The sequence below is a fragment of the Colossoma macropomum genome, unplaced genomic scaffold (genome assembly GCF_904425465.1).
Source record: "Colossoma macropomum unplaced genomic scaffold, Colossoma_macropomum, whole genome shotgun sequence".
Classification (NCBI taxonomy): Eukaryota; Metazoa; Chordata; class Actinopteri; order Characiformes; family Serrasalmidae; genus Colossoma; species Colossoma macropomum.
The window spans coordinates 3,761,433-3,784,604 of NW_023494798.1; the positions used below are offsets into that span (position 1 = coordinate 3,761,433).

Here is a 23,172-nt window from a genome sequence, read left to right on the forward strand (position 1 = left end):
AAATAACTTTCCAAACAAAAGTGAAACCATAGCTAGTGGACAGGGAATTAGCCTTGACCAAACATTGGAGAAAAACTAGGTACACCCATACATCTCAGCTTTATATGCTTGTTGAACCTCTTATTCTTAATCCATGGGCATTAACGTGGAAATGGTCCCCTCTTCAGCACCTTGGAGAGCTTCTTACAAAACAGATTATGTGCATAATAAGAGTCCCAACAGCACGAGTTATTATTTGTTTATTTTGATGTATGATACATGTATGTTAAAGGAATGTATAAGGAGTGATGGTGATCATTCTTTTATATGTTTATCATATGTAACTCTCCTTATTCAAGATATAAATATATATATATATATATATATATATATATATATATATATATATATATATATATATATATATGATAATTAATCAAGGAAAAATGCTTGACAAAAATGTAGAAATGTTACAGGAACTGTTCATGAAAATCCAACTTATCACATATACGTGTGCTGTCAGGTTGTATTTGAGTTAGGTGTTGGGAATGTCATGTTGTGCACTATTGATAATTCTAAAGACTGGTGATCATTTTAAAATACTATGCTGTCCTGAAATAAAATCAATTTTAAGAATTGAGAAAAAGAAATTTGATTAAATATTTTAATATTTTAAACAAGTATTTAAATATTTCACTTTTTTGAATACTATATTTATAGACATTCATTTTAGAATTTTTTTCATAATGGCAAATGCATATTCTGAAGTCACTGGCTCCATTGGCCTTGAGGCCTTTAGGGGGTGCGGTGCATCAGAGGCACCCTGGTGAGTTCTCTGTGTAGCTAGAGAGTGTGGTTTGGGTGCTGTAGGGCATCAATTTGAAGGGCCCCAAGGATGGCCTCCAAAGGTGTGCACCCAGTACACCATATCTGGCAGCCTTTCTACAAAGCAGGGTCCCATTCATTCCCAGTCCCACTTTGGAGAATGGCTTGTCCAGCCATGGAGATTAAAAAAGACTCTCTGCTGGATGAAACTTCTGGTCCATGACCCACCAGTCACAGTTCCACTCTTTCTACTGTCCACCGCATCACTGATGCTGGCAAGAGTACTGCTTGTGTGTGGACCCTGAGGATTAATCCACTGGCTCTGGTGCTTAGTGTACAGCTTCTCCAACATTGATGGCTTCACTCACAAAAGCTATAGTGTCCTTGAGCCAATAGCATTCCCAGCTCCTGGGGTTCTGCCCACTAGCTTTAGTGCTTCCTGTTCAGCTTTATTAGAGTAATTTGAGCTACTGCTCTGTCATTAGCTTAACAGTAGTTTAGTCTGAGTTTAGAACAGGTTTGGCTAAACAGCTTCAGAGGTTTTAACTACGCAACTGCACTGCCACTGTACCTTCACTTCACCACCACTCTACTGTCATTTCAACTTCACTTCACCACCACTCCACCATCACTTTCATCAGCAACCAATACTTCACTGCCACTCCACCGTCACTTCCCCACCACTTCACCGTCACTTCAATCAGCGACTGCCACTCCACCGCAATTTTTATGAGCGACCGGCAGTGCACCGTCGGTTCATCTCACTTTCGACGGCCACTTCACCACCACTTTTATTAGCACCGGTATTGCATCTGATTCAGTTCCCTTCAAATTCATGTGCCATTTGACAAATCAGGTCTTCACACGCGCACAATCAATGAACACAAAACAATGCCAGGAAACACTGGAACTACATACAGTGGAAAGGTTCACAATAGATTGAACAATAGATTAAATTGCCACGTGTTTTCACTCAATTCCCAATATAAATTCTCCCTAGATGACACAAGATAATTGAGATATTCTATAACTCCCTGATAAGCTGATTTCGGCTATCAAAATATCCTAACATTAGTTTAATATTGGTAACATTTTCTGGGGTTTAGGCTATCTAGGCTATTCTACCTGTAGTAATGTTTGTACCATTTTTGGATACAGTGATTTAAGATATTGAAACATCTTACCCTGGTTAAAGTAAGAAATGACCTATACATTTGTGGGATGGTAGTATGTTTTGACAAGGTATCACAATTCATCAGAACTTCACCATGATTGCACCACCACTTTCATTAGCGACCAGCACTGCACTGTGGCTTCACCGTCACTGCACCGCCACTTTATTAGCCACCCTCATTTCACTGGCAGTGTTGTTAGACGCCGTCATTTTTATCAGAGTGCATCACTTCACTGATGTTTGAACAATTTGTCTGACCAATCTAGCAGTCCTACCGAGCATTTGCATACCATTAGTTTAGTGTAGTATCAGTGTATCTAACATTTTATTGTGTGTGTATAATGTTAAATCAGTACAGATTCAATAACTAAAACTTACTCCTTACATTCTGATGGTGATGTAGGTTATCAAAATATTCGAATTATTCTTTATTGCTGATAACGGTGTCTGATAAGGTAATTTAGATTATCAAAACACATACCTGTAGTTTTGCTATTGTGATAATTAAACATTGTATTGATTTCATGTTTTGTATGCTTATTTCAAATCAGTGGGTAATTTGTATTTAAATAACAGTAAAGGGCAGATTTACAATGTATGTGGAAATAATAGGGTAAGCAGTTCAATTTGATTTTGGAAATTGCAAGATTAAATGTTAGTGTTATGAACATTACATCTTCTAGATGCTTGTGGTTGTTGTCTTATACATTGAAAGTCCATTTTTTTTTGTATTTAATTTCCTTCTTTCTTACCTTCCAGTGTGCTGTGATTTTTTGATAATGCTTTCCATTAAAGTGAGATTAATTACTACATTTGTTAACATCAGTAAACCATGAACTTCAACACTATTAATACTATTAAGACATTGTATTGTTTACAAATTCTTTAACACTTGTAATAAATTATGCTTTTTAATGTCAATTACATAATGATTACTTACATCATTACATTACATGTGTATTCTATCTATGACTTCAATGTTTTACAATTTAAATTATTTTTACTTATTTTTACTTATTTTTTCTTGTTTGAATGTATGTGCTTTGGATTTATTAATTTGTCAATTAGTGAATATACTTGTATATACTCAATATTTACTATTTCATTTAATATTTATTGTTATAAGAACTAATGCAAATTCAACATTTCTTTACAATGTCTTTTCACGGTTATCATAATGTATTTTTTTCATGCCTTTACATATCTCACTTCATTTTCAGTGGAGAAATTCAAGCAGTAGCCATATGCTAATGGGGCTTCTGACTTTGGTACCCCCCACACCAATCTACCAAACTTCTTAGGTGGCAGAGCAGTTCTGTGAACAAGACAGAACAAATGCACCTGAAAAAAGGAGAAGCAGTTTTTTTTGTTTTTTTTTTTAAATATAAAAATAGTACAGTGCTGGAAAATTCACTAATGAATCAAATGAAACCAAATGAAAAAAGAAACAAAAACTCCCATCAATCGAACAACCATCATAGGATGAAGTAAATGTAAGTTGCCACATCACTAAATATTCTCTGTACAAGAGAAATCTGTGATGGGTTACTACTTACTTAGTAAAAAAAGTTACAGCCTCCAATGCTTGTGTGATGTAACTTATTAAGGACTGTAGTGGGTTACAATAAATAATTATCTCCTTAAATTCCCAAACACTAAGCCCAAAAAAAAGTATACCCCATGGCAAACCCCTTGGTACGTCTTCTGGCTTCTCACCATAGCTTTGGTAGATGGTGGGATGGCTACCACAAAATACACCCTACACAGGTGACTAATAAATGTGTCAGGTGCAGTGCCGGACACTACTAACGCTGCCGGGGAAGTGGTGGTAAAGTGACGGTCCCGGTCGATGATAAAAGAAGCGGGAAAATGACGGTCCCATTCAATGATAAAAGTGGGGGTGCATTGACGGTGAAGTGGCGATCGCTGATGAAAGTGACGGTCAAGTGGTGGTCGCTAATAAAAGTTATGGTGAAGTGACGGTTAAGTAGCAGTCGCTGATATATGTGACAGTGAAGTTGCTGTTCCTGATAGAAGTGCTAGTGAAGTGACAGTGAAGTGGTGGTCTCAGATAAAAGTGAAGGTAAAATGGTCGTGAAGTGAAGGTGAAGTGGAAGATGCTAAAAAAAGTGGAGGTAAAATGACAGTGAAGTGCTGATGAAGTAACAGCTGGTGAGAAAAGTGACAGTGAAGTGACAGTCGCTAATAAATGTGGCAGTAAAGTGGCGGTGAAGTTACAGTGCAGTGGCAGTCGCTAATAAAAGTGGTGGTGAAGTTGTGGTACAGTGACAGTTGCTAAAAAAAGTGATGGTAAAGTGGCAGTGAAGTGATGTTGAAGTGGCGGTCGCTGATAAAAGTGATGGTAAAGTGGTGGTGAAGCGACAGTAAAGTGGCGATCGTTAATAAAAGTTGTGTAAAGTGAATTCACTGATAAAAAAATTATGGTGAAGTGATGGTAAAGTGGCAGTCGCTAATTTAAGTGATGGTGCAGTGGCGGTTGCTAATAAAGTTGCATGAAGTGGTGGTGAAGTGCCCTTTGCTGATTAAAAATTGACATGAAGAGATGCTGAAAAAAGAGGTAGTGAAGTGACAGTGAAGTAGCACTCACTGATAAATGTGATGGTGAAGTTACAGTGAAGTTGTGATTGCTAATAAAAGTGGTGGCAAAGTGGTGGTGAAGTGATGGCGAAGTGGCGGTCTCAAATAAATGTGGTGGTAAAGTGGCGGTAAAGTGACAGTGCAGTTGCGGTTGCTAATTAAACTGGCAGTAAAGTGGCAGTGAAGTGATGGTGAAGTGGTGGTTGCTGAATAAAGTGATGGTAAAGTGATGGTGAAGTGAGAGTGAAGTAGCAGTTGCTGGTAAAAGTTGCGTAAAGTAACAGTGAAGTGGCATTCACTTATGAAAGTCAGGGTGAAGTGGCGGACGCTAATGAAAGTGACGGTGCAGTGGCAGTTGCTAATAAAAGTTGCGTAAAGTGATGGTGAAGTGGCAATCACTGATAAATGTGATGGTGAAGTGCCGGCAAAGTGGCTGTGGCAAAGAAAAGTGGCGGTAAAAAGACGGTGAAGTAGCGGCCACTAATAAAAGTAGTGGTGAAGTAACGGTGAATTGGCAGTCACTGATAAAAGTTATAGTAAAGCGACTTTGAAGTTGCAGTCACTAATAAAAGTGGCAGTGAAGTGATGGTGAATGGGCAATCACTAATAAAAGCGGCTGATAGAAGTGGTTTTAAAGTGGTGGTGAAGTAAAGGTGAAGTGGCAGTTGCGAATAAAAGTGCCGGTAAAGTGACGGTGAAGCACTGGTGAAGTGTCGGCTGCTGATAAAAGTGACAGTGAAGTGACAGCGAAATGGCAGTCACCAATAAATTTGACGATAAAGTGGCGATGAAGTCACAGTGCAGTGGCGGTCGTCAATAAAAGTGGCGGTGAAGTGACGGTGAAGCGGCGGTCGCTAATAAAAGTTGTGGTGAACTGAGGGTGAAGTAGCAGTTGCCGATAAATGTGACGGTTGCTGATGTAAGTGGTGGTAAAGTGGCAGTGAAGTGACGGTGAATTGGCGGTCACAAATAAAATTAAAGGTAAAATGGTGGTGAAGTGACGGTGAAGTGCTGGTGAGGTGACAGCTGCTGATAAACGTGACTGTGAAGTGAGGGTTAAGTGGCAGTCCCTAATAAATGTGACGGTAAAGTGGCGGTAAAGTGACAGTGCAGAGGCGGTCGCTAATAAAAGTGGTGGTGACGTGATGGTGAAGTAACAGTGAAATGGCGGTCGCTAATAAAAGTTGTGTAAAGTGAGGTGAAGTGGCGGTCGCTAATAAAAGTGGCAGTAAAGTGACTGTGCAGTGACTTTGAAGCGGCAGTCGCTAATAAAGTGGTGGTGAAGTGAAGGTTAAACGGCGGTTGCTAATAAAATTGATTGTACACTGACGGTGAAGTTGCGATCGTTAATATAGTGGCGGTGAATTGACAGTGAAGTTGCAGTGGCTAATAAAAGTGGCGGTGAAGTGGCGGCCACTAATAACAGTGGTGGTGAATTAAGGTTGAGGTAGCTGTGGCTGATAAATGTGATAGTACAGTGAAGTTGCATTTGTTGATATAAGTGGTGGTAAAGTGGCGGTGAAGTGACGGTGCAGTGGCGATCGCAAATAAAAGTGAAGGTAAAGTGGTGGTGAAATGACAGTGAAGTGGCAGTCGTTAAGAAAAGTGGAGGTAAAGTGACGGTGAAGTTCTGATGAAGTGATCGGTGAAAAGACAGTCGCTGATAAATGTAACAGTAAAGTGGCAGTGCAGGGGCGGTCGTCGTAAAAGTGATGGTAAAGTGGGGGGTGGAATGACAGTGAAGTGGTGGTCACTAATAAAAGTTGCGTAAAGTGACGGTTAAGTGGCGTTCACTGATAAAAGTGATGGTAAAGTGACGGTGGAGTGGCGGCCGCTAATAAAAGTGACGGTGCAGTGGTGGTATCTGATAATTGCGTGAAGTGACAATGAAGTGGCGGTCGCTGATAAAAAGGATGGTGAAGTGACGGTGCAGTGGCGGTTGCTGACAAAAGCGGCAGTAAAATGACGGTGAAGTGGCAGTCGCCGATAAATGTGAGGGTGAAGTGAGGGTGAAGTTGTGATTGCTGACAAAACTGGTGGTAAAGTGGCGGTGAAGTGACGGTGATGCGACAGTTGCTAATAAAAGTGACTATAAAGTGACGGTGAAGTGCTGGTGAAGTGAAGGCTGCTGAAGTGACGGTAAAATGACAGTGAAGTGGGTCGCTAATAAAAGTGACGGTGAAGTAGCTGTGCAGTGGCAGTGAAGTGGCGTTCACAATTATTATTGCGGTAAAGCGACGGTTTAGTGGCGATCACTTATAAAAGGGACGGTGAAGTGGCGGTGAAGTGACGATGAAGAGGCAGCTGCTAATAAACTTGGTGGTGAAATGATGGTGCAGTGGCGATTAAAGTGGTGGTAGAGTGGAGGTGAAGTGGTTGTTTCCTGCCATCACAAGAGCCGCCAATTCCGCCCGTCACCCGGCAGGCAGAGATCAAAATTCTGTTTATATATGCTTTCTTCTTTGTGTTTTACAGTTTTAATTTGCATTTGTGGATGCAGCGACGAACTGTTTTCATAGACTTTTTCAGATGTTTTTTTCTGAGCCCATGCAGTGATTTCCACTACAGAATCATGTCTGCTTTCAAAGCAGTGATGAGGGCCCGAAGATCATGGCCAGCAAATACTGGTTTTTGGCCTTGTCCCTTACATACAGAGATTTCTTCAGATTCTTTGAATCTTTTAATGTTATTATGTACCACAGCAAACATTATTTGTAAATTGAATTTTGTTCTTGAATTGTTGCACTATTTGATCGTGCAGTCTTTCAGAGAGTGGTGAACCCCTCCCCATCTTTACTTCTGAAAGACTCAGCCTCTCTGGAATGCTTTTTATAACCAGTCACGTTACTAACCTGTTGACAATGAACCACCAGATGTTTTTTTAGCATTACACAACTTTACCAGCCTTTTGTTGGCCCTGTCTCAACTTTTTTGGAACGAGTTGTTGCCATGAAATTCAAATATTTTTCAAAAAACAGTGAACTTTCTCAGTTTCAACATGTGATTTATTGTCTTTGTATTGTTTTAAATTAAATATAGGGTTTAAATGATTTGCACATCATTTTGTTTTTATTTAGTTTTTGCACCCAGACTGCAACAATTCGTGTTTCATTTACTTTAAAATGGTACCTGAGTGTTTAATTAAGCAATACAGCATTTAAATAAAACACGCCATGAAGTCCAGAAGACATTATAGTGAAAGGTATATGGGCCTTCCTGTAGGTATCAAATGTTAAAATATTGACTAAAATAAATTTTCTTCAATCACAATAGTCTTAATGTCAGCCTCAGTAAAACCATGTCTTTAACAGGTTCAAGATAAACCTCAGTTAAACCTGAGATACAGCCCCACCTAGTGGTATATGTGTGATTTTTATACAGCACAGCAATTTAGTTTAGTTTAAATTTCAGGTCTGTTTTAAACTGAAGCTTCCGAGGACAAAGCAACAGAGTTTACAAACACATGCGACTCATTCATGTTTAAACTCGGGGTAAACTCAGCCCAGATACGGCTAAGCTAATGACAGTTCAAATGCCCCATAATGTCCAAGAGGGTGGGATTCGTTGTGTAACTGGTGGTTACAAGTGTTTTCGCTCCTCATATGTTGTGTCCGTGTTGGGGCAGCGCTGGTGTGGACATTTCTTGCTGTGTGTTGAAGTGCCTGCTAAAAATTTAAGAGCATTTTCCCGTGTGCTCTATGGATCCATTCACCAATATCTTCCTCAGTTTTCTGCGTCTTTTTCTGGGCTGGAGATACAATATTTAATATTAGTCTTAAAGAGCATTTCATAGATTTTGTTTGCATTTTACCTTGGCCAAAAATTGGCATTTTTAGTGAGAAATATTGTGGTTACAGTAGCGCTGAATGTCACGAACAGAAATGTCCTAAAATTCCACATAGAAAATATGAATAACTGAGACACAACGCAAACGGTTTCGAATGTATCCTAGAGATGATGGGGCATGGGGTTACTTCAGGTCAGCTTCTTTATGGATGATAATGACACCTTTCATTACACCAGAGAAACACAAATACAAAAGTTATGTAAATAATTGCAATCACTATTCATGACATAACCACGCCTCCTGAGTCTGAGCTCACACCCACATGGTATCAAAAGAAGGTGGTTATAGTCAGTCAACCGGGCCTGCAAAGGGCTGTAGAACTACAAAGTATGCCATGGAGCTTGGATCAAATTTAATGATGTTTGCATTAATGTTATGGATAACTGGTTTCAATCCAGCAGCTTGTAAAGTTGATCCGGTCAGCTGCAGGCGGTGGATTAACCCTAAAACGTCTGGTCTTTTCATGAATGGAGACTTTATAATCGGAGGAATTTTTTCGATTCATTTCTACACAAGTTCACAGCAGAACAACTACACCAGACAGCCACTGCAGCCACAGTGCTCTGGGAGGTCTGTCTGTGAGTGTGGAGTGAACGGTTTCAGAGAGCACTTGTTAAATTTTATTGTAGACATGCGATACTTATTAAGTTACATCTGAAAATTGTATGAAAATTGTTATATAAAATTGTTGTCCTGGATTACTCTATTTTTTTAAATGCCTGTATATATATATATATATATTATATATATATATATATATATATATATATATATATATGTATCTTATGTTTCTGAACAGTATGAGTTTCAGGGAGCTGCGCTTCGCCCGTGCATTGGAGTTCACCATCCACGAGATCAACAACAGGACAGATTTCCTGCCGGGAATCACGTTAGGATACCAAATACACGACTCATGCGCTGAAGTGCCGACGGCAATCAAAGTTGCACTTCAGTTTGCAAACGGCATGGAAGCATTTTTTAATGATACTGATTCCTGTTCAAAATCTGCAGCCGCTGCTGTTCCTGCTCTCGTAGGAGATTCTGTTTCCACTTCTTCAATTAGCGTCACTAGAATGCTGGGTCTCTTTGGAATTCCACAGGTGATTGTATGTTGCACCAAAAGGTGCAATATTAGAATTCTAGTTTATTATTTTTTGGGGTTGGTTAGAACTGAACATATCATGATCCATAACTACGCCAGAATCATATTAGGCGTTTCAAATGACGCTTTTATCGACTTTTCTGTTCTGAATTACAGGTGAGTCACTACTCAACCTGCGCATGTCTGAGCGATAAGCATCAGTATCCTGCCTTCCTCAGGACCATACCTAGTGACCACCACCAAGCGGCCGCACTAGCAAAAACAGTCAAATATTTTGGCTGGACATGGATTGGGGCAGTGCGCAGCGACACGGACTATGGGAATATTGGAATGGCTTCGTTTCTAAAGGCTGCGCAGGAGGAGGGCATCTGTGTGGAGTACTCCGAGTCCTTATACAGAACAGAACCGCGCAGTAAACTGGAGAGAGTGGCAAACGTCATCCGCAGATCAACAGCCCGGGTTATAGTAGCGTTTCTTGCCTCAGGCGACATGAGAGTTCTCTTAGAAGAACTGACAAGACAGCCGCCGCCTCCACTTCAGTGGATCGGCAGCGATGCGTGGATTATCCATCCAGAGTTTCTGCGCTTTAACATGTGCGCTGGGGCGATAGGATTTGGGATCCCCCGCTCAGTGATTCCAGGTTTCCGTGAGTTTCTTCTGGATCTCTCTCCAGAACAAGCACTGAAATCGCCTCTGCTAACGGAGTTTTGGGAGAGCTCGTTCAGCTGTAGCCTGACAGGCTCCTCCGGGGGCGCGCGGGAATGTGACGGCAGCGAGGATATCCGCGCGCTGCAGAACCCATATACAGACACATCGCAGCTGCGCATCACTAACCTGGTGTACAAAGCTACGTATGCCATAGCGCATGCCATCCACGGTGTTATCTGTAATGACACGCAGTGTGACAAGAGCGCTAAATTCACACCGTTGCAGGTATAAAACTGATACATTTAAAAATAGCTTGTTTTATTATTCATAAAAAAGCATTATACATGCTTAAAAGAATTATATATATAAATATATATATATATATATATATATATATATATATATATATATATATATTTATAATGTTTATATATAAATTATGCTATTTGAGCATTTCCACCATTGCGTTGTTATTTTATTTCAATTTTAACGTCACTTATTGCTCCATAATAACACCATTACAGGATTTTTCTAAATGTGAAGGTGTCTTGTTTACAGAAATGTGACAACTGATTTCATTAACCAAAAACTTTGTCATTTTTTTTTATTATTATTTATTACTGACTTAATTTATCGAATACGATGGTAAACGATTGATTTACATAAGCAGGTTTACATATTTAAAATCTTTTTAACTTAGGAAAGAGACAAATATAACTCCTGAAATGCACTTTCACAATTTAAACTGAAAAACAGCATCGAAATGTTGGTTCTAAAAAAATATTTCTGCATCTGTGAAGCCACTGCAGAGCCAACGTCTCGCGCTCAACATGACAAAAAATCACTACACTAAGTATCAAAAAGAAAAAATTCCATAGGATGTCGAACGTTAATTTAGGAATAAACAAAGAAAATAAACATAAATCGATTCTGATTTTGAACTCTTTTTATGGTTAAATTGCTCATATAGTCACTGACAATGAATCGTCATCGGCCTATTCATTATTACTTAATTTTTAATATTTTTAGTAATTCATTCAATCAATTAGTCACAGTTAAAAGTCACAGTTCTGTTTACAGTTTTTCGGATTATATGTGCCACTGCAGATACTCGACCAGCTCAAAAGAGTGGACTTCACTACAAAGAATGGTTTTCAGGTCTCGTTTGATTCCAGTGGAGATCCTGTTGCCGTCTACGAGCTCATAAACTGGCAATTTAAGAAAGATGGTGGTTTGGACTTTGTGACTGTGGGCCACTATGACTCATCCAGACCGAGAGGCCAGGAGTTCAGTATGAGCAGAGCTATCATCTGGATGGGGGAACAGACTGAGGTACAGTCCGAGATTTACAGTAGTCTTTTGACTGTAAACTTCGTTCAGTTAGCAAAACTCAATTAATTTTGGTAATCAATTGCATTAACTGTTATATATATATATATATATATATATATATATATATATATATATATATATATATTATATATTTTGGATTTAGTGAAGTTGCGAAGTACATTTGACTTACATTCTACTACCTATCTATTACCAATTTTGTTCTAACCTTAATTACAACCTTAACCCTAAAAGAAAAACAGACCATCACTCTCGTCTTAAGCCTAAATGTGGCACTCATACTAACCGTAAAACTGTGGAGAATCAACTGATTTTCAATAAACAGTTTGTTGATTAATTAAACATCTGTATATTTTTTTTAGGGGCTTTCCAAATAAAGATCACACATAACTAATGAAAGTGATTTGGCCCCGACCAAACTAGAGTTAAGTGAAGAAACCATCCATACGTGCTTATTATTAAGAAAAAATAAAAAAATAATAAATTGGACACACTTCATATGTATGGACTTTATTATAACTGTTGAACGTATTTAATGTATTCGTTAATTTCCATTAGACAAAGTAATGAATTTAAACATTGGGGTACAATCTTCACAATATCTTCTTCAGTAAACACAATGGCTCTATATAGAATCATGAAGACACAAAAAATATTTTCTTGCTTTAAAGGTTCTTTTCATGATAAATGGGTTATTCAGGTTGATGGAGAATGTCTTATATGGTTCATATATAGACCACTTTTTAAGATGGTTCCATATATGACCAAAAAAGGCCCTTTTCAAAAATGTATTTGCAAAACATTCTACATCAATCTGAAGAACGCTTTCACGATGCAATTAAATATTTAAGCATGGAAAGTCCTTTGAATGTTCATGGTCTTATGTACAACCATTCTTTTAACCAAAGAATCCTTTTAGGAGTGTGTAGTAAGAAATACGTTCATCTATACATAGCATTGTGAACTTCAGACATTTTTTTTATTATTATTTTTTTGAAAAATAATGGAATATTGGCATTTCTCTACTGTGTCTCAGGTGCCAAGATCTGTGTGCAGTGAGAGCTGTCCTCCAGGGACCAGGAAAGCTGTGCAGAAAGGAAAGCCAATCTGCTGCTATGACTGTATACCATGTGCAGAAGGAGAGATCAGTAACAAGACAGGTTGTGTATCATCAATACAGTAGGCAATTTTGATGGGCATATTTATATTTTGTTCATCTTTTGTTCATTCCCTTGTTGTTCATTCTAAAAAAAAAGTTTCTACATATGCTTTTCTAACCTCTTAGATTCTTTGAATTGTGTGCGCTGCCCTTCTGATTTCTGGCCCAACACCCAGCAAGACAGCTGCCTCCCCAAGCCTGTGGAGTTCCTGTCCTGGGCTGACACTCTGAGCATCATTCTAACAGCATTCTCTCTCTCTGGGGCCTTCGTGGCTGTATGTGTGATTGCTGTTTTCTACAAACACAGAACTTCTCCAATTGTTCGAGCCAACAACTCAGAGCTGAGCTTCCTGCTGCTCTTCTCACTGACTCTGTGTTTCCTCTGCTCACTTACTTTCATTGGTCAGCCTTCTAAGTGGTCCTGTATGCTGCGTCACACAGTGTTTGGGATCACCTTCGTCCTCTGCATCTCCTGTGTTCTGGGGAAAACAATAGTGGTGTTAATGGCCTTCAGAGCTACACTTCCAGGCAGTAATGTCATGAAATGGTTTGGGCCTCCACAGCAGAGACTCAGTGTTCTTGCCTTCACTCTCATACAGGTCATTATTTGTGTTCTTTGGTTGACAACATCTCCTCCTCTCCCCTTCAAAAATCTAAAGTACTACAAGGAAAGAATAATACTGGAATGTGCATTAGGTTCAGCTGTAGGTTTCTGGGCTGTGCTGGGTTATATAGGATTTCTGGCACTTCTATGTTTCATTTTGGCTTTTTTAGCTCGGAAGCTGCCTGATAACTTTAATGAAGCCAAGTTCATCACATTCAGCATGCTCATATTCTGTGCAGTGTGGGTTACCTTTATCCCAGCTTATGTCAGCTCTCCTGGAAAGTTCACTGTAGCTGTAGAGATATTTGCTATTCTGGCCTCAAGCTTTGGTTTGTTTATTTGTATTTTTGCTCCCAAATGTTTCCTAATCATGTTTAGACCAGAGCAGAATACCAAGAAACATCTTATGGGTAAAGGACCCTCCAAGGCTTTTTGAAACCCTGACACAAATTGCATAATTAGCCCCACCTTAAAATGTGCTGATTGATGATTAGGTTTTTATGTATATAGTACAGCAGCCTCACCAGTACATCTTTTTAATTAAATTAGAATTCATGTTTTAATGTTTAAATATGCATAATAAAACTTTTCACATGTACCACTGCAATAATGTTTGATCATTATTATTAATGTCAGTTTATGCTGGGCTATTCATAGAACTGAGTTTTAATACATTTAGATACCTTTACTTCAAAAATAAAATCTAATCCAAGCTTGGTGGGTGGGGTGGCCTTTCCTTTCTCCAAATCTCCAAGCATCATGGCTTATGCTGACATAACAGAATTGGCAGTTTGCACTCTCCTCCATTATGTTAAAATGCCTAGTGATATTGCGTTAATGTCAGTTACAAAAGACATGGCTGTACTTGTCTGAAGGGAGCTGAAAACTGGACACACCCAAATATCCTATTCATTTGTGCTTCTAGAATATCTCATTCTAAGCCCATGGGTATTACTCTTGTAGTGTTGGAGCAGAAAAAGCCAGAGAATGACATTTTTCTGCTTCAGGAAAATGCTCTTTTATTGAACAATACAGCAATTACAGCAGAGAAGGCCACATCCGGCCACACAACATCCACTGACGGCAAACACCAAAACCACACCAACCAACCCAAGGCTGAACACAACAAAACAGACAACACACACTCCAAACAACCAACATCTACATCAACAGCAACCACCACAACAAATGTGACAAATAGATTCCTCTCCTCATGCCATGTCCCTGAGCCCCAATTCTCCCAAATGCTGAGCCTGCTGCAGATGCCACACAGCCCCTCCCCTGAAAAGTCACCGTCCCAGTGTCCCACAGAGTCCAAACAAAGTGGGAGGTGCCTGAGATGTCTTTCATCAGCCAGGGTTTCAGCACATCCATTGTCCTGGCCATCACAAGTGCTGTGTGGTAAATGTCGGTCCCGCTTGTGCTTGTGCTGTACATTGACAAAGACAAGCTGAGTGGTGGTTGTCTGGTTAAAATGCTCCATAAGGCCATTGCTTTGAGGGTGGAGCAGCATAGTCTAACCCGTCCAAATGCTCAGTCAGTTGCAGAACTCAGCCATGAGTGCCGACTTAAAGTTGTGTCCTAGGTCACTGTGGTGTCCCTAAGGCACTCTGAACTGGCAGAAAAACTAGCTGCCCTGTCGTGGTGGCTGCACTCTGGTCTGGGACTGCATATGCTTGGGAGGAGGCACTGCAGCAGATCACAGCAGCGCACATAGAGCTTCTTGTCCATGCAGGACCCCGAGCAGAAAAAACTCTGCCGTACGTGCTTTAGCATTTTGCCCACACTAGAGTGCCATACACTGTGCTCAGCACTGTCGTCCTCAGGCTGCGCAGCACCAGCAACTACCAAATATGCTTCCTAGGCATCGTCTCTTCTCACACAAGGTATAGCATCTCTTTGTGCATCCTGTATTTGTCTTAGCTGGTGCAAATCGCCTTAAGCTTGTGCAGTGTCACGACTGTCCAATCTGGTTTCTGCCCTCCCAAAGCCAACAACATGCCTAAAACAGTTCCACATCCTCCTTGTAGGCATGATGGAACACCTCAAGGCTCACAGCATCAAGTCCGGTGCCACTGGGAGTGATGGCAGCAACAGCAGCAGCAAATGTGGCCACTTTCTCCACGAGGCACTTACAGTACCAGAATTGCTCAACTCTGCATGGGCAGTGAGACAAGGCTTCAGCCATAACGTGAAGGCACGGTATTGGATGGTGATATAGTACTCTTGCAAAGCCATGATCCAACTTGTGACCTGATCCTCGGGCTCTTTCAAATGCCTGAGCAAGGTCAGTGAGGTGATCAGTGTGGAGGATGAAGGGGACACCATACAGGTAAGGGCAGAAATAGCACAGGCCCACCATGACGGTCAATAGCTCTCTCATCATCGCACTGTAGTTGCGGTCTGGCTCATTCAGATGCTGGCTATAGTATGTGATGACTCCATCAGTCCCATCCTGGACCTGTAAGAGGACAGTGTCAGTACCCTTAACTGTTTTTTAAACAGATAGTTTGCTGATGAAATAAAAAGCTATATATCTTCTATTAGGCACTTTCCAAATTGAGGTAGCCCCACCACATCCATATATGCTTGTTGAAAAGTTCATTCTTTGGCATTATTATGGAATTGCAACCAACCCCCAACCAGTAAATTTAGAGCATCTGACATAACAAATTTAGTAGTAACTGTTCTCCTTTAGTGTGCTGAACTGTCCAGTGATGATGCATTAGGAGTAGTAAGAAAAGATGTGGTTTCACGTGTCACGGAAGACGTGCTGTGATGGGATGGGGAGGTAGTAAGGATAAGGCTATTGGCATAGTCCACTATTAATGCTTTATAGATCAGAATCTTGCATTTAAGATAGATTTTACAAATTTTCTAACAAATTTGCTTTCATTTACTCCTACCTTAACCTCAACTCAAAACCTAAACCCAAACCTCTTTCTAGTCCTTAGCCTGAATCGGGTACTTGTACTAGCCTTAGAGTGAAAAGTGTGTAAAATATTTTGATCACAAGAATTGGTGGTCAAAAGAAGCAGTGGCACTGGACTTAGTACAGCCCTCTGTGAGAGAGAAGAGACTTATCTTCTATGTTGCAATGTACAATGCACATTTCACATTTAACTTTGCACAGTTATATTTTATCTCTAAAACTATAAGGCGTTATATTGCCTCATGTCTGTCTTGTGCAAGTTATGTGTTTTTTACCTACCTCATATCTGCTTTAAGTTTTGTGTGTTGAGTGATTTATATGAATTGTGGATTTATGTGAATTGCTGCTGCAGTTTTCATTTGGGAATCAATAATGTAATCTATCTATCTATCTATCTATCTATCTATCTATCTATCTATCTATCTATCTATCTATCTGTCTATCTATCTATCTATCTATCTATCTATCGACCTATCTATCAACCTATCTATCTATCTATCTATCTATCTATCTATCTATCTATCTATCTATCTATCTATCTTAAGTTCAGTGTCTGAATCTCGGATGATTGAGACACGCCCCTGTTTTGCGCAAACTCAAACTTCTGATCATAATTGAGGGACTACATTGCATAATACAATACACCACAATTCAATACAAAAGACTTAAACACAAAAGTGTTGTACATCATTTCCATTACTATTCAAGACATAACCACGCCTCCTGACTCCAAGCTCACACCCCCAGGGCATCATAACAAAATGACTATTTAACGGCAACCACCCTGGCATTCAGAGGGCTGTTGAACTGCTGATTATGCCATGCAGCTTAGTTCAAGTCTGATGACGTGTGTCTCAGTACTGTGGATAACTAGACTCAGTCCTGTACACTGCAAAGCTGAACCGGTCAGCTGCAGGCTGTGGGCTGAGCCTCAGATGCCTGCTTTTTCTATGCATGGAGATGTTGTGATCGGGGGAGTTTTTTCTGTTCATATCTACACGAGATCAGGGCTGAACAACTACACCAGGCAGCCGCTACAGCCGCAGTGCTCTGGGAGGTCTGTCTGTGAGTGTGGAGTTGCAGAGAGTATTACAGAGAAATGATAATCAATTTGCCACTTTTTTGAAGTCACGCGATGTTTTATGAATTAGTAACATTATTGTGAAATGGTACTAGTGTATTATTGCGTTTTGTAAAAATGTTTTTGACATCTTATGTTTCTAAACAGTATGAATTTCAGGGAGCTTCGCTACGCCCGTACCATGGAGTTCACCATCCACGAGATCAACAACAGAACAGATCTCCTGCCGGGAATCACGTTAGGATACCAGATATACGACTCGTGCACTGCAGTGCCGATGGCTGTTAAAGTTGCATTTCAGTTTGCAAACGGCATGGAGCCATTTTTCAATGATACTGATTCCTGTTCAAAATCTGCAGCCGCTGCTGTTCCTGCTCTCGTAGGAGATTCTGTTTCCACCTCCTCAACTAGCATGACCGGAATGCTGGGTCTTTTTGGAATTCCACAGGTGCAACGATTAAAAAAAAATGTTTTTGCTGTTATGTTTATTAAGGAATAAGTGAAGAACCATATAATGACCGGTAAATGAGTCTTTGAACCTCATCAGTATTTTCAAATAACTCTTTTTCTTTTTCTATTCTAAACAACAGGTGAGTCACTACGCAACCTGCGCATGTCTGAGCGATAAGCGTCAGTATCCTGCCTTCTTCAGGACCGTACCTACTGACCACCACCAAGCGGCCGTATTAGCAAAAATAGTCAAGCATTTTGGCTGGACATGGATTGGGGCAGTGCGCAGTGACTCAGACTATGGAAATTATGGGATGGCGTTGTTTCTAAAAGCTGCGCAGGAGGAGGGCATCTGTGTGGAGTACTCCGAGTCCTTCTACAGAACAGATCCGCGCAGTAAACTGGAGAGAGTGGCGAACGTCATCCGCAGATCAACAGCCCGGGTAATAGTAGCGTTTGTTCACTCAGGCGACATGAAGTTTCTGTTAGAGGAGTTGACAAGACAGCCGCCGCCTCCCCTTCAGTGGATCGGCAGCGATGCGTGGATCACCCATCCAGAGTTTCTGCGCTTTAACATGTGCGCTGGGGCGATAGGTTTTGCCATTCCTCTGTCAGTGATTCCAGGTCTTCGCGAGTTTCTTCTGGATCTCTCTCCAGAACAAGCACTGAAATCACCTCTGCTAACGGAGTTTTGGGAGAGCTCGTTCAGCTGTAGCCTAAAAGGCTCCTCAGAGGGCACGCGGGAATGTGACGGCAGCGAGGATATTCGCGCGCTGCAGAACTCATACACAGACACGTCGCAGCTGCGCGCGACTAATATGGTGTACAAAGCTACGTATGCCATAGCGCATGCCATCCACGGTGTTATGTGTAATGACACGCAGTGTGACAAGAGCGCTAAATTCGCACCATGGCAGGTATGAAACTACTTCGTTTAGAAACAGCATCCTACCTTGAATTATAATTTGCATAAGCATGTTTTTGTTGTATTTATTATAATATCTATTTCAAGAACGCTATTTGAAATATTCTCATATAGCGGTGACAAACGGGGCGCATTGCTATTTTATTTCAATTTTAACATCTCTTTTGTTCCATGAATATAAACAATATCACAGGCTTTTTGCGACACATGAAGATGTCGGTATTTTACTCAAATTTATACGAAGTATAAAAAACACAGTTCATTTACCAAAGACGTGTCAGACCTACTCGTTCTTCCTCCCAGATATCCCTAAAAGAAGTCATTTAAAAAAAACATTCCTGTTCTTTCATTAACGACATTTCAAATATCTGTGTCACCACTGATGAATAACATACTACAGGATTTATTATAAGATTTTTTTTTTTTACATTTCCAACAATTTCAAGAAAGAAGAGAAAAAAATAAAATGACGCAGATCTATTTCATTTTTAATCTAAACGAAATACAAGCATCAAAATTCTGACGCCACTGCTGTCATACATAGCTTATCTTTCACAACACGACCAAAATAGCTACAATTAAAAATGAAAAACGAGAATTATCATGTTGTTGCTGATTAATTTAGGAATAAACGAAAACATGAACAGACACCATTATTCTGAGGTTTACCTTCTTTTCATGGTTTTTATATTTGTGGAACATTATTTTTCACAACGAGTTTAGAATGACCCGTATACTCATTCACAATGAAACATCATGTCACCTTTCGTTTGTAATAAATTAATATTTTTAATGCATTCAAATAATTCATAACGGTTACAAATAACAGCTCCATTAACCGTTTTTCAAATTATATGTTCCACTGCAGATACTCCACCAGCTCAAACGTGTGAACTTCACTACAAAGAATGGTTTTCAGGTCTCGTTTGATTCCAATGGTGATCCCGTGGCCGTTTATGAGCTCATAAACTGGCAGGTTAAGAAAGATGGTGGTATAGCTTTCGTGACTGTGGGCCAGTATGACTCATCCAGACCAAGAGGCCAGGAGTTCAGTATGAGCAGAGCTATCATCTGGATGGAGGGGACAGACCGAGGTACAGTTCGAGAGTTCCAGTAGTATTTCACTATAACTGTAAATCCTGTTTGCAGAATTCAAATAATTGCGGCAATCAGTTGCGTTTTTAATTGACTTGCTTTTTAGGCATCTTTCAGAAAGTTAAGTTAATAAAAAACTTTATAGTTTGTGGACAATACATGCTTAGGGCTAGTTTTGTATTTACAGTATTTACTAGAGTAATGGAAAAAAAGTAAAACGTATTTTCTGTTAATGTTCATTAATACAATAATTACCAGAGTAATTATTGAAATAGTTTGTGGCAATGATTGCCTTAAGTTAACTTCCACCAACCCAAGAAAAACTTGTTATGAATGGACACATAATGAAAAAAAAAAAGACTTCAGAACAATCAGTATCAAATCAAATTGTTTGGTTTTATGGTAGTAAAACAAGCTGGACTAGTAAATTGCAACATACAAAAAGAAATCATAGGTACTATAACAAATACTTGTTCAAACACATCCAAACCAGCAAAAAGATAATGAAGACCTCATGGTAGTTTTGAAAAATAACCACTTAAACTGCTTCCTGCATACTAATATCATCAGACATAAAATTCCTTTGAGTGTTAGTTAATCTGTCATATACAATTTTTTAAAACTCCAAATAACATTTTTGCACTAAAAAGGAAACTCCCAATATGTGTACTTTATTATAACTGAGTTTCTAACTTGAATTTATGTCATTTTCGTTCAGACCAAATAATGAATTTCATCCTCAGGGTAAAGTAGAAAAAACATCTGTGTTCATCTGAGCGCAGCATTGTGACCTTCAGATTTTTTTGTTGTTAAATAATTGATTTGCATTTGTCTAATGTCTTTCAGGTGCCAAGATCTGTGTGCAGTGAGAGCTGTCCTCCAGGAACCAGGAAGGCTGTGCAGAAAGGAAAGCCAGTCTGCTGCTATGACTGTATACCATGTGCGGAAGCAGAGATCAGTAACAAGACAGGTTGTGTATCGACAATACAGTGGGCAATTTGGTGGGGACAGTCATAGTTTATTTTTTTTCAGTCTCTTGTGGTTCTTTCTGAAATAAGTTTCTAAATGCGCTTTTCTAATCTCTTAGACTCTTTGAACTGTGTGCGCTGCCCTTCTGAGTTCTGGCCCAACACCCAGCGTAACAGCTGCCTCCCCAAGCCTGTGGAGTTCCTGTCCTGGGGCGACACTCTGAGCATCATCCTGACAGCATTTTCGATTGCTGGGGCCTTTATGGCTCTATGTGTGACTGCTGTTTTCTACAAACACAGGAGCACTCCTATCGTCCGAGCCAACAACTCAGAGCTGAGCTTCCTGCTGCTCTTCTCCCTGATTCTATGTTTCCTCTGCTCACTTACTTTCATTGGTCAGCCCTCTGAGTGGTCCTGTATGCTGCGCCACACAGCGTTTGGGATCACCTTCGTCCTCTGCATCTCCTGTGTTCTGGGGAAAACAATAGTGGTGTTAATGGCCTTCAGAGCTACACTTCCAGGCAGTGATGTCATGAAATGGTTTGGGCCTCCACAGCAGAGACTCAGTGTTCTTGCTTTCACTCTCATACAGGTCCTTATTTGTGTGCTTTGGTTGAAAATTTCACCCCCTTTTCCTTCCAAAAATCTAAATTACTACAAGGAAAGGATTATCTTGGAATGTGAATTAGGTTCAGCTATAGGTTTCTGGGCTGTGCTTGGTTATATAGGATTTCTTGCACTTTTGTGTTTTATTTTGGCTTTTCTAGCTCGGAAGCTGCCTGATAACTTTAATGAGGCCAAGTTCATCACATTCAGCATGCTCATATTCTGTGCAGTGTGGGTTTCCTTTATCCCAGCTTATGTCAGCTCTCCTGGAAAGTTCACTGTAGCTGTAGAGATATTTGCTATTCTGGCCTCAAGCTTTGGTTTGGTTATTTGTGTTTTTGCTCCGAAGTGTTTCATAATCATGTTTAGGCCTGAGCAGAATACCAAGAAACACCTTATGGCTAAAGGATCTTCCAAGGCTCTTTGAAACCCACATGCAAATTGTAAAATTAGCACTATGGTTTTGAACCTTGTTCATTTATGATCATATATATATATATATATATAATAGCTTTGCTAATACATCTTTTGAACTATATTTTATGTTTCATATGGTGAAAAACATAAAATAAGTGTATAAAAATGCATAATGTCAAATCAAACTGAATTGTTCATAAAACGTCTTTTCATGAACTTTAGATAATACATCACTATCAAAATAGAATCTTTTTTTCCAGAATCTTTTTTACATGTGCATGTAACGGAAAGCTTCTATCGAATCAAGACTTGGTGGAATCAAGACTTGGTGGAATTTCCAGAATCAACATAGGTTGGCCCTCTCTTTTTCCCCGTCTCCCAGTGTGATGCTGTTCTTTGAACTGTCTGTTAGCAGATGTAATAGAAATAGTTGCATTGTTCTCAAGTATGTTGAACTGCCCAATAATTTTGCACTAACATCAGCAACAAAAGACACGGCTATACATTCCTTGGATATAGTGGGAGAAAAACTGAATACACACAAAAATCAAATTCTTTTGTGCTTTTGAAACATCTGATTCTAAATTCATGGGCATTTATATTGCTGCACCAGTAAAGAAAAAGAATCAGATAATGAAATTTTTCTGCTCTGAGAAAGTGCTCTTTTGTTGAATAAAGCAGAAAACGTCACAAAGAACAGCAGGGAAGGCAACTTCCAGCCACAACATCCACTGATGGCAAATACCAAAACTATACTAACCAACCCACAGGAGAAGACAAACAAAACATAGCCAAAACTCAAACACACTCCAATCCAACAAACAACATCAACAGCAAAAACAATGCCACCACTTGTCCATCTCAACAGAGGGGGCGACATGCAGAGGTGCGACCCTACATGCCACACCCAGCCAGAAGAACCTCTGCCATAACTGCTTCAGCATCTTTCCCACACCAAAGCATACCACACCAGTTTCTTGATGCACTGTGATCAGCATCATCGTCCTTAGACTACACAGCATCAGCAACTGTCATATGCACTTACTGGGCACCGGCTCCTCCCACACGTTATACAGGATCTCATCGTGCATCAGCTGGCACCTGGGCCTGTGCAGTGTCACATATGTCTAATCTGGTCTCTGCCTTCCAGGAGCTAACTGCTTGCCAAAGATATGGCCATGTCCTTCTCCTGGGCACAGAGGAAGTCATCAGGGCTCTTAGCACCAAGTCCAGCAGCGACAGCAGCGACACTCCTCTCAACTGTCTACACTTTCTCTATGAGACAAGCGCAGAGGGCTGCAAATATCCTCAACTTTCTTATCCCATTAGAAGACAGCACCCTTTTCTGTGAACCAGTGTAACTGTGTGGCTATGTGAGCAAACCCTCAAGCAAAATGCCAGTAGAATAAAGC

At 40.0% G+C, this 23,172-nt stretch overlaps 2 protein-coding genes across 2 annotated transcripts; both read left to right on the plus strand.

Annotated features, from left to right (window-relative positions):
- Positions 1-9,223: 9,223 nt before the first annotated feature.
- LOC118818451 (extracellular calcium-sensing receptor-like) lies at positions 9,224-13,722 on the plus strand. Its single transcript, XM_036585712.1, has 5 exons — positions 9,224-9,355; positions 9,682-10,458; positions 11,281-11,505; positions 12,560-12,683; positions 12,809-13,722. The coding sequence occupies exons 1-5, from the start codon at positions 9,224-9,226 to the stop codon at positions 13,720-13,722; spliced, it is 2,172 nt and encodes a 723-aa protein (XP_036441605.1).
- Positions 13,723-17,168: 3,446 nt separating this feature from the next.
- On the plus strand, positions 17,169-21,770 carry LOC118818097 (extracellular calcium-sensing receptor-like). Its single transcript, XM_036585222.1, has 6 exons — positions 17,169-17,275; positions 17,447-17,747; positions 17,890-18,666; positions 19,543-19,773; positions 20,616-20,739; positions 20,857-21,770. Exons 1-6 carry the CDS (start codon positions 17,169-17,171, stop codon positions 21,768-21,770), a joined length of 2,454 nt encoding a protein of 817 aa, XP_036441115.1.
- The last annotated feature ends 1,402 nt before the right edge of the window (positions 21,771-23,172 follow it).

Excerpts from the sequence above, each read along its gene's own strand:
- LOC118818451 (XM_036585712.1), top strand. The coding sequence starts at position 9,224 with ATGAGTTTCAGGGAGCTGCGCTTCGCCCGTGCATTGGAGTTCACCATC. Across the intron at positions 11,506-12,559 it reads GGATGGGGGAACAGACTGAG|GTGCCAAGATCTGTGTGCAG; the intron begins GTACAGTCCGAG and ends ACTGTGTCTCAG. Across the intron at positions 12,684-12,808 it reads AGAGATCAGTAACAAGACAG|ATTCTTTGAATTGTGTGCGC; the intron begins GTTGTGTATCAT and ends CTAACCTCTTAG.
- LOC118818097 (XM_036585222.1), top strand. The coding sequence starts at position 17,169 with ATGCATGGAGATGTTGTGATCGGGGGAGTTTTTTCTGTTCATATCTAC. Across the intron at positions 17,748-17,889 it reads GTCTTTTTGGAATTCCACAG|GTGAGTCACTACGCAACCTG; the intron begins GTGCAACGATTA and ends TCTAAACAACAG. Across the intron at positions 19,774-20,615 it reads AGGGGACAGACCGAGGTACA|GTGCCAAGATCTGTGTGCAG; the intron begins GTTCGAGAGTTC and ends AATGTCTTTCAG.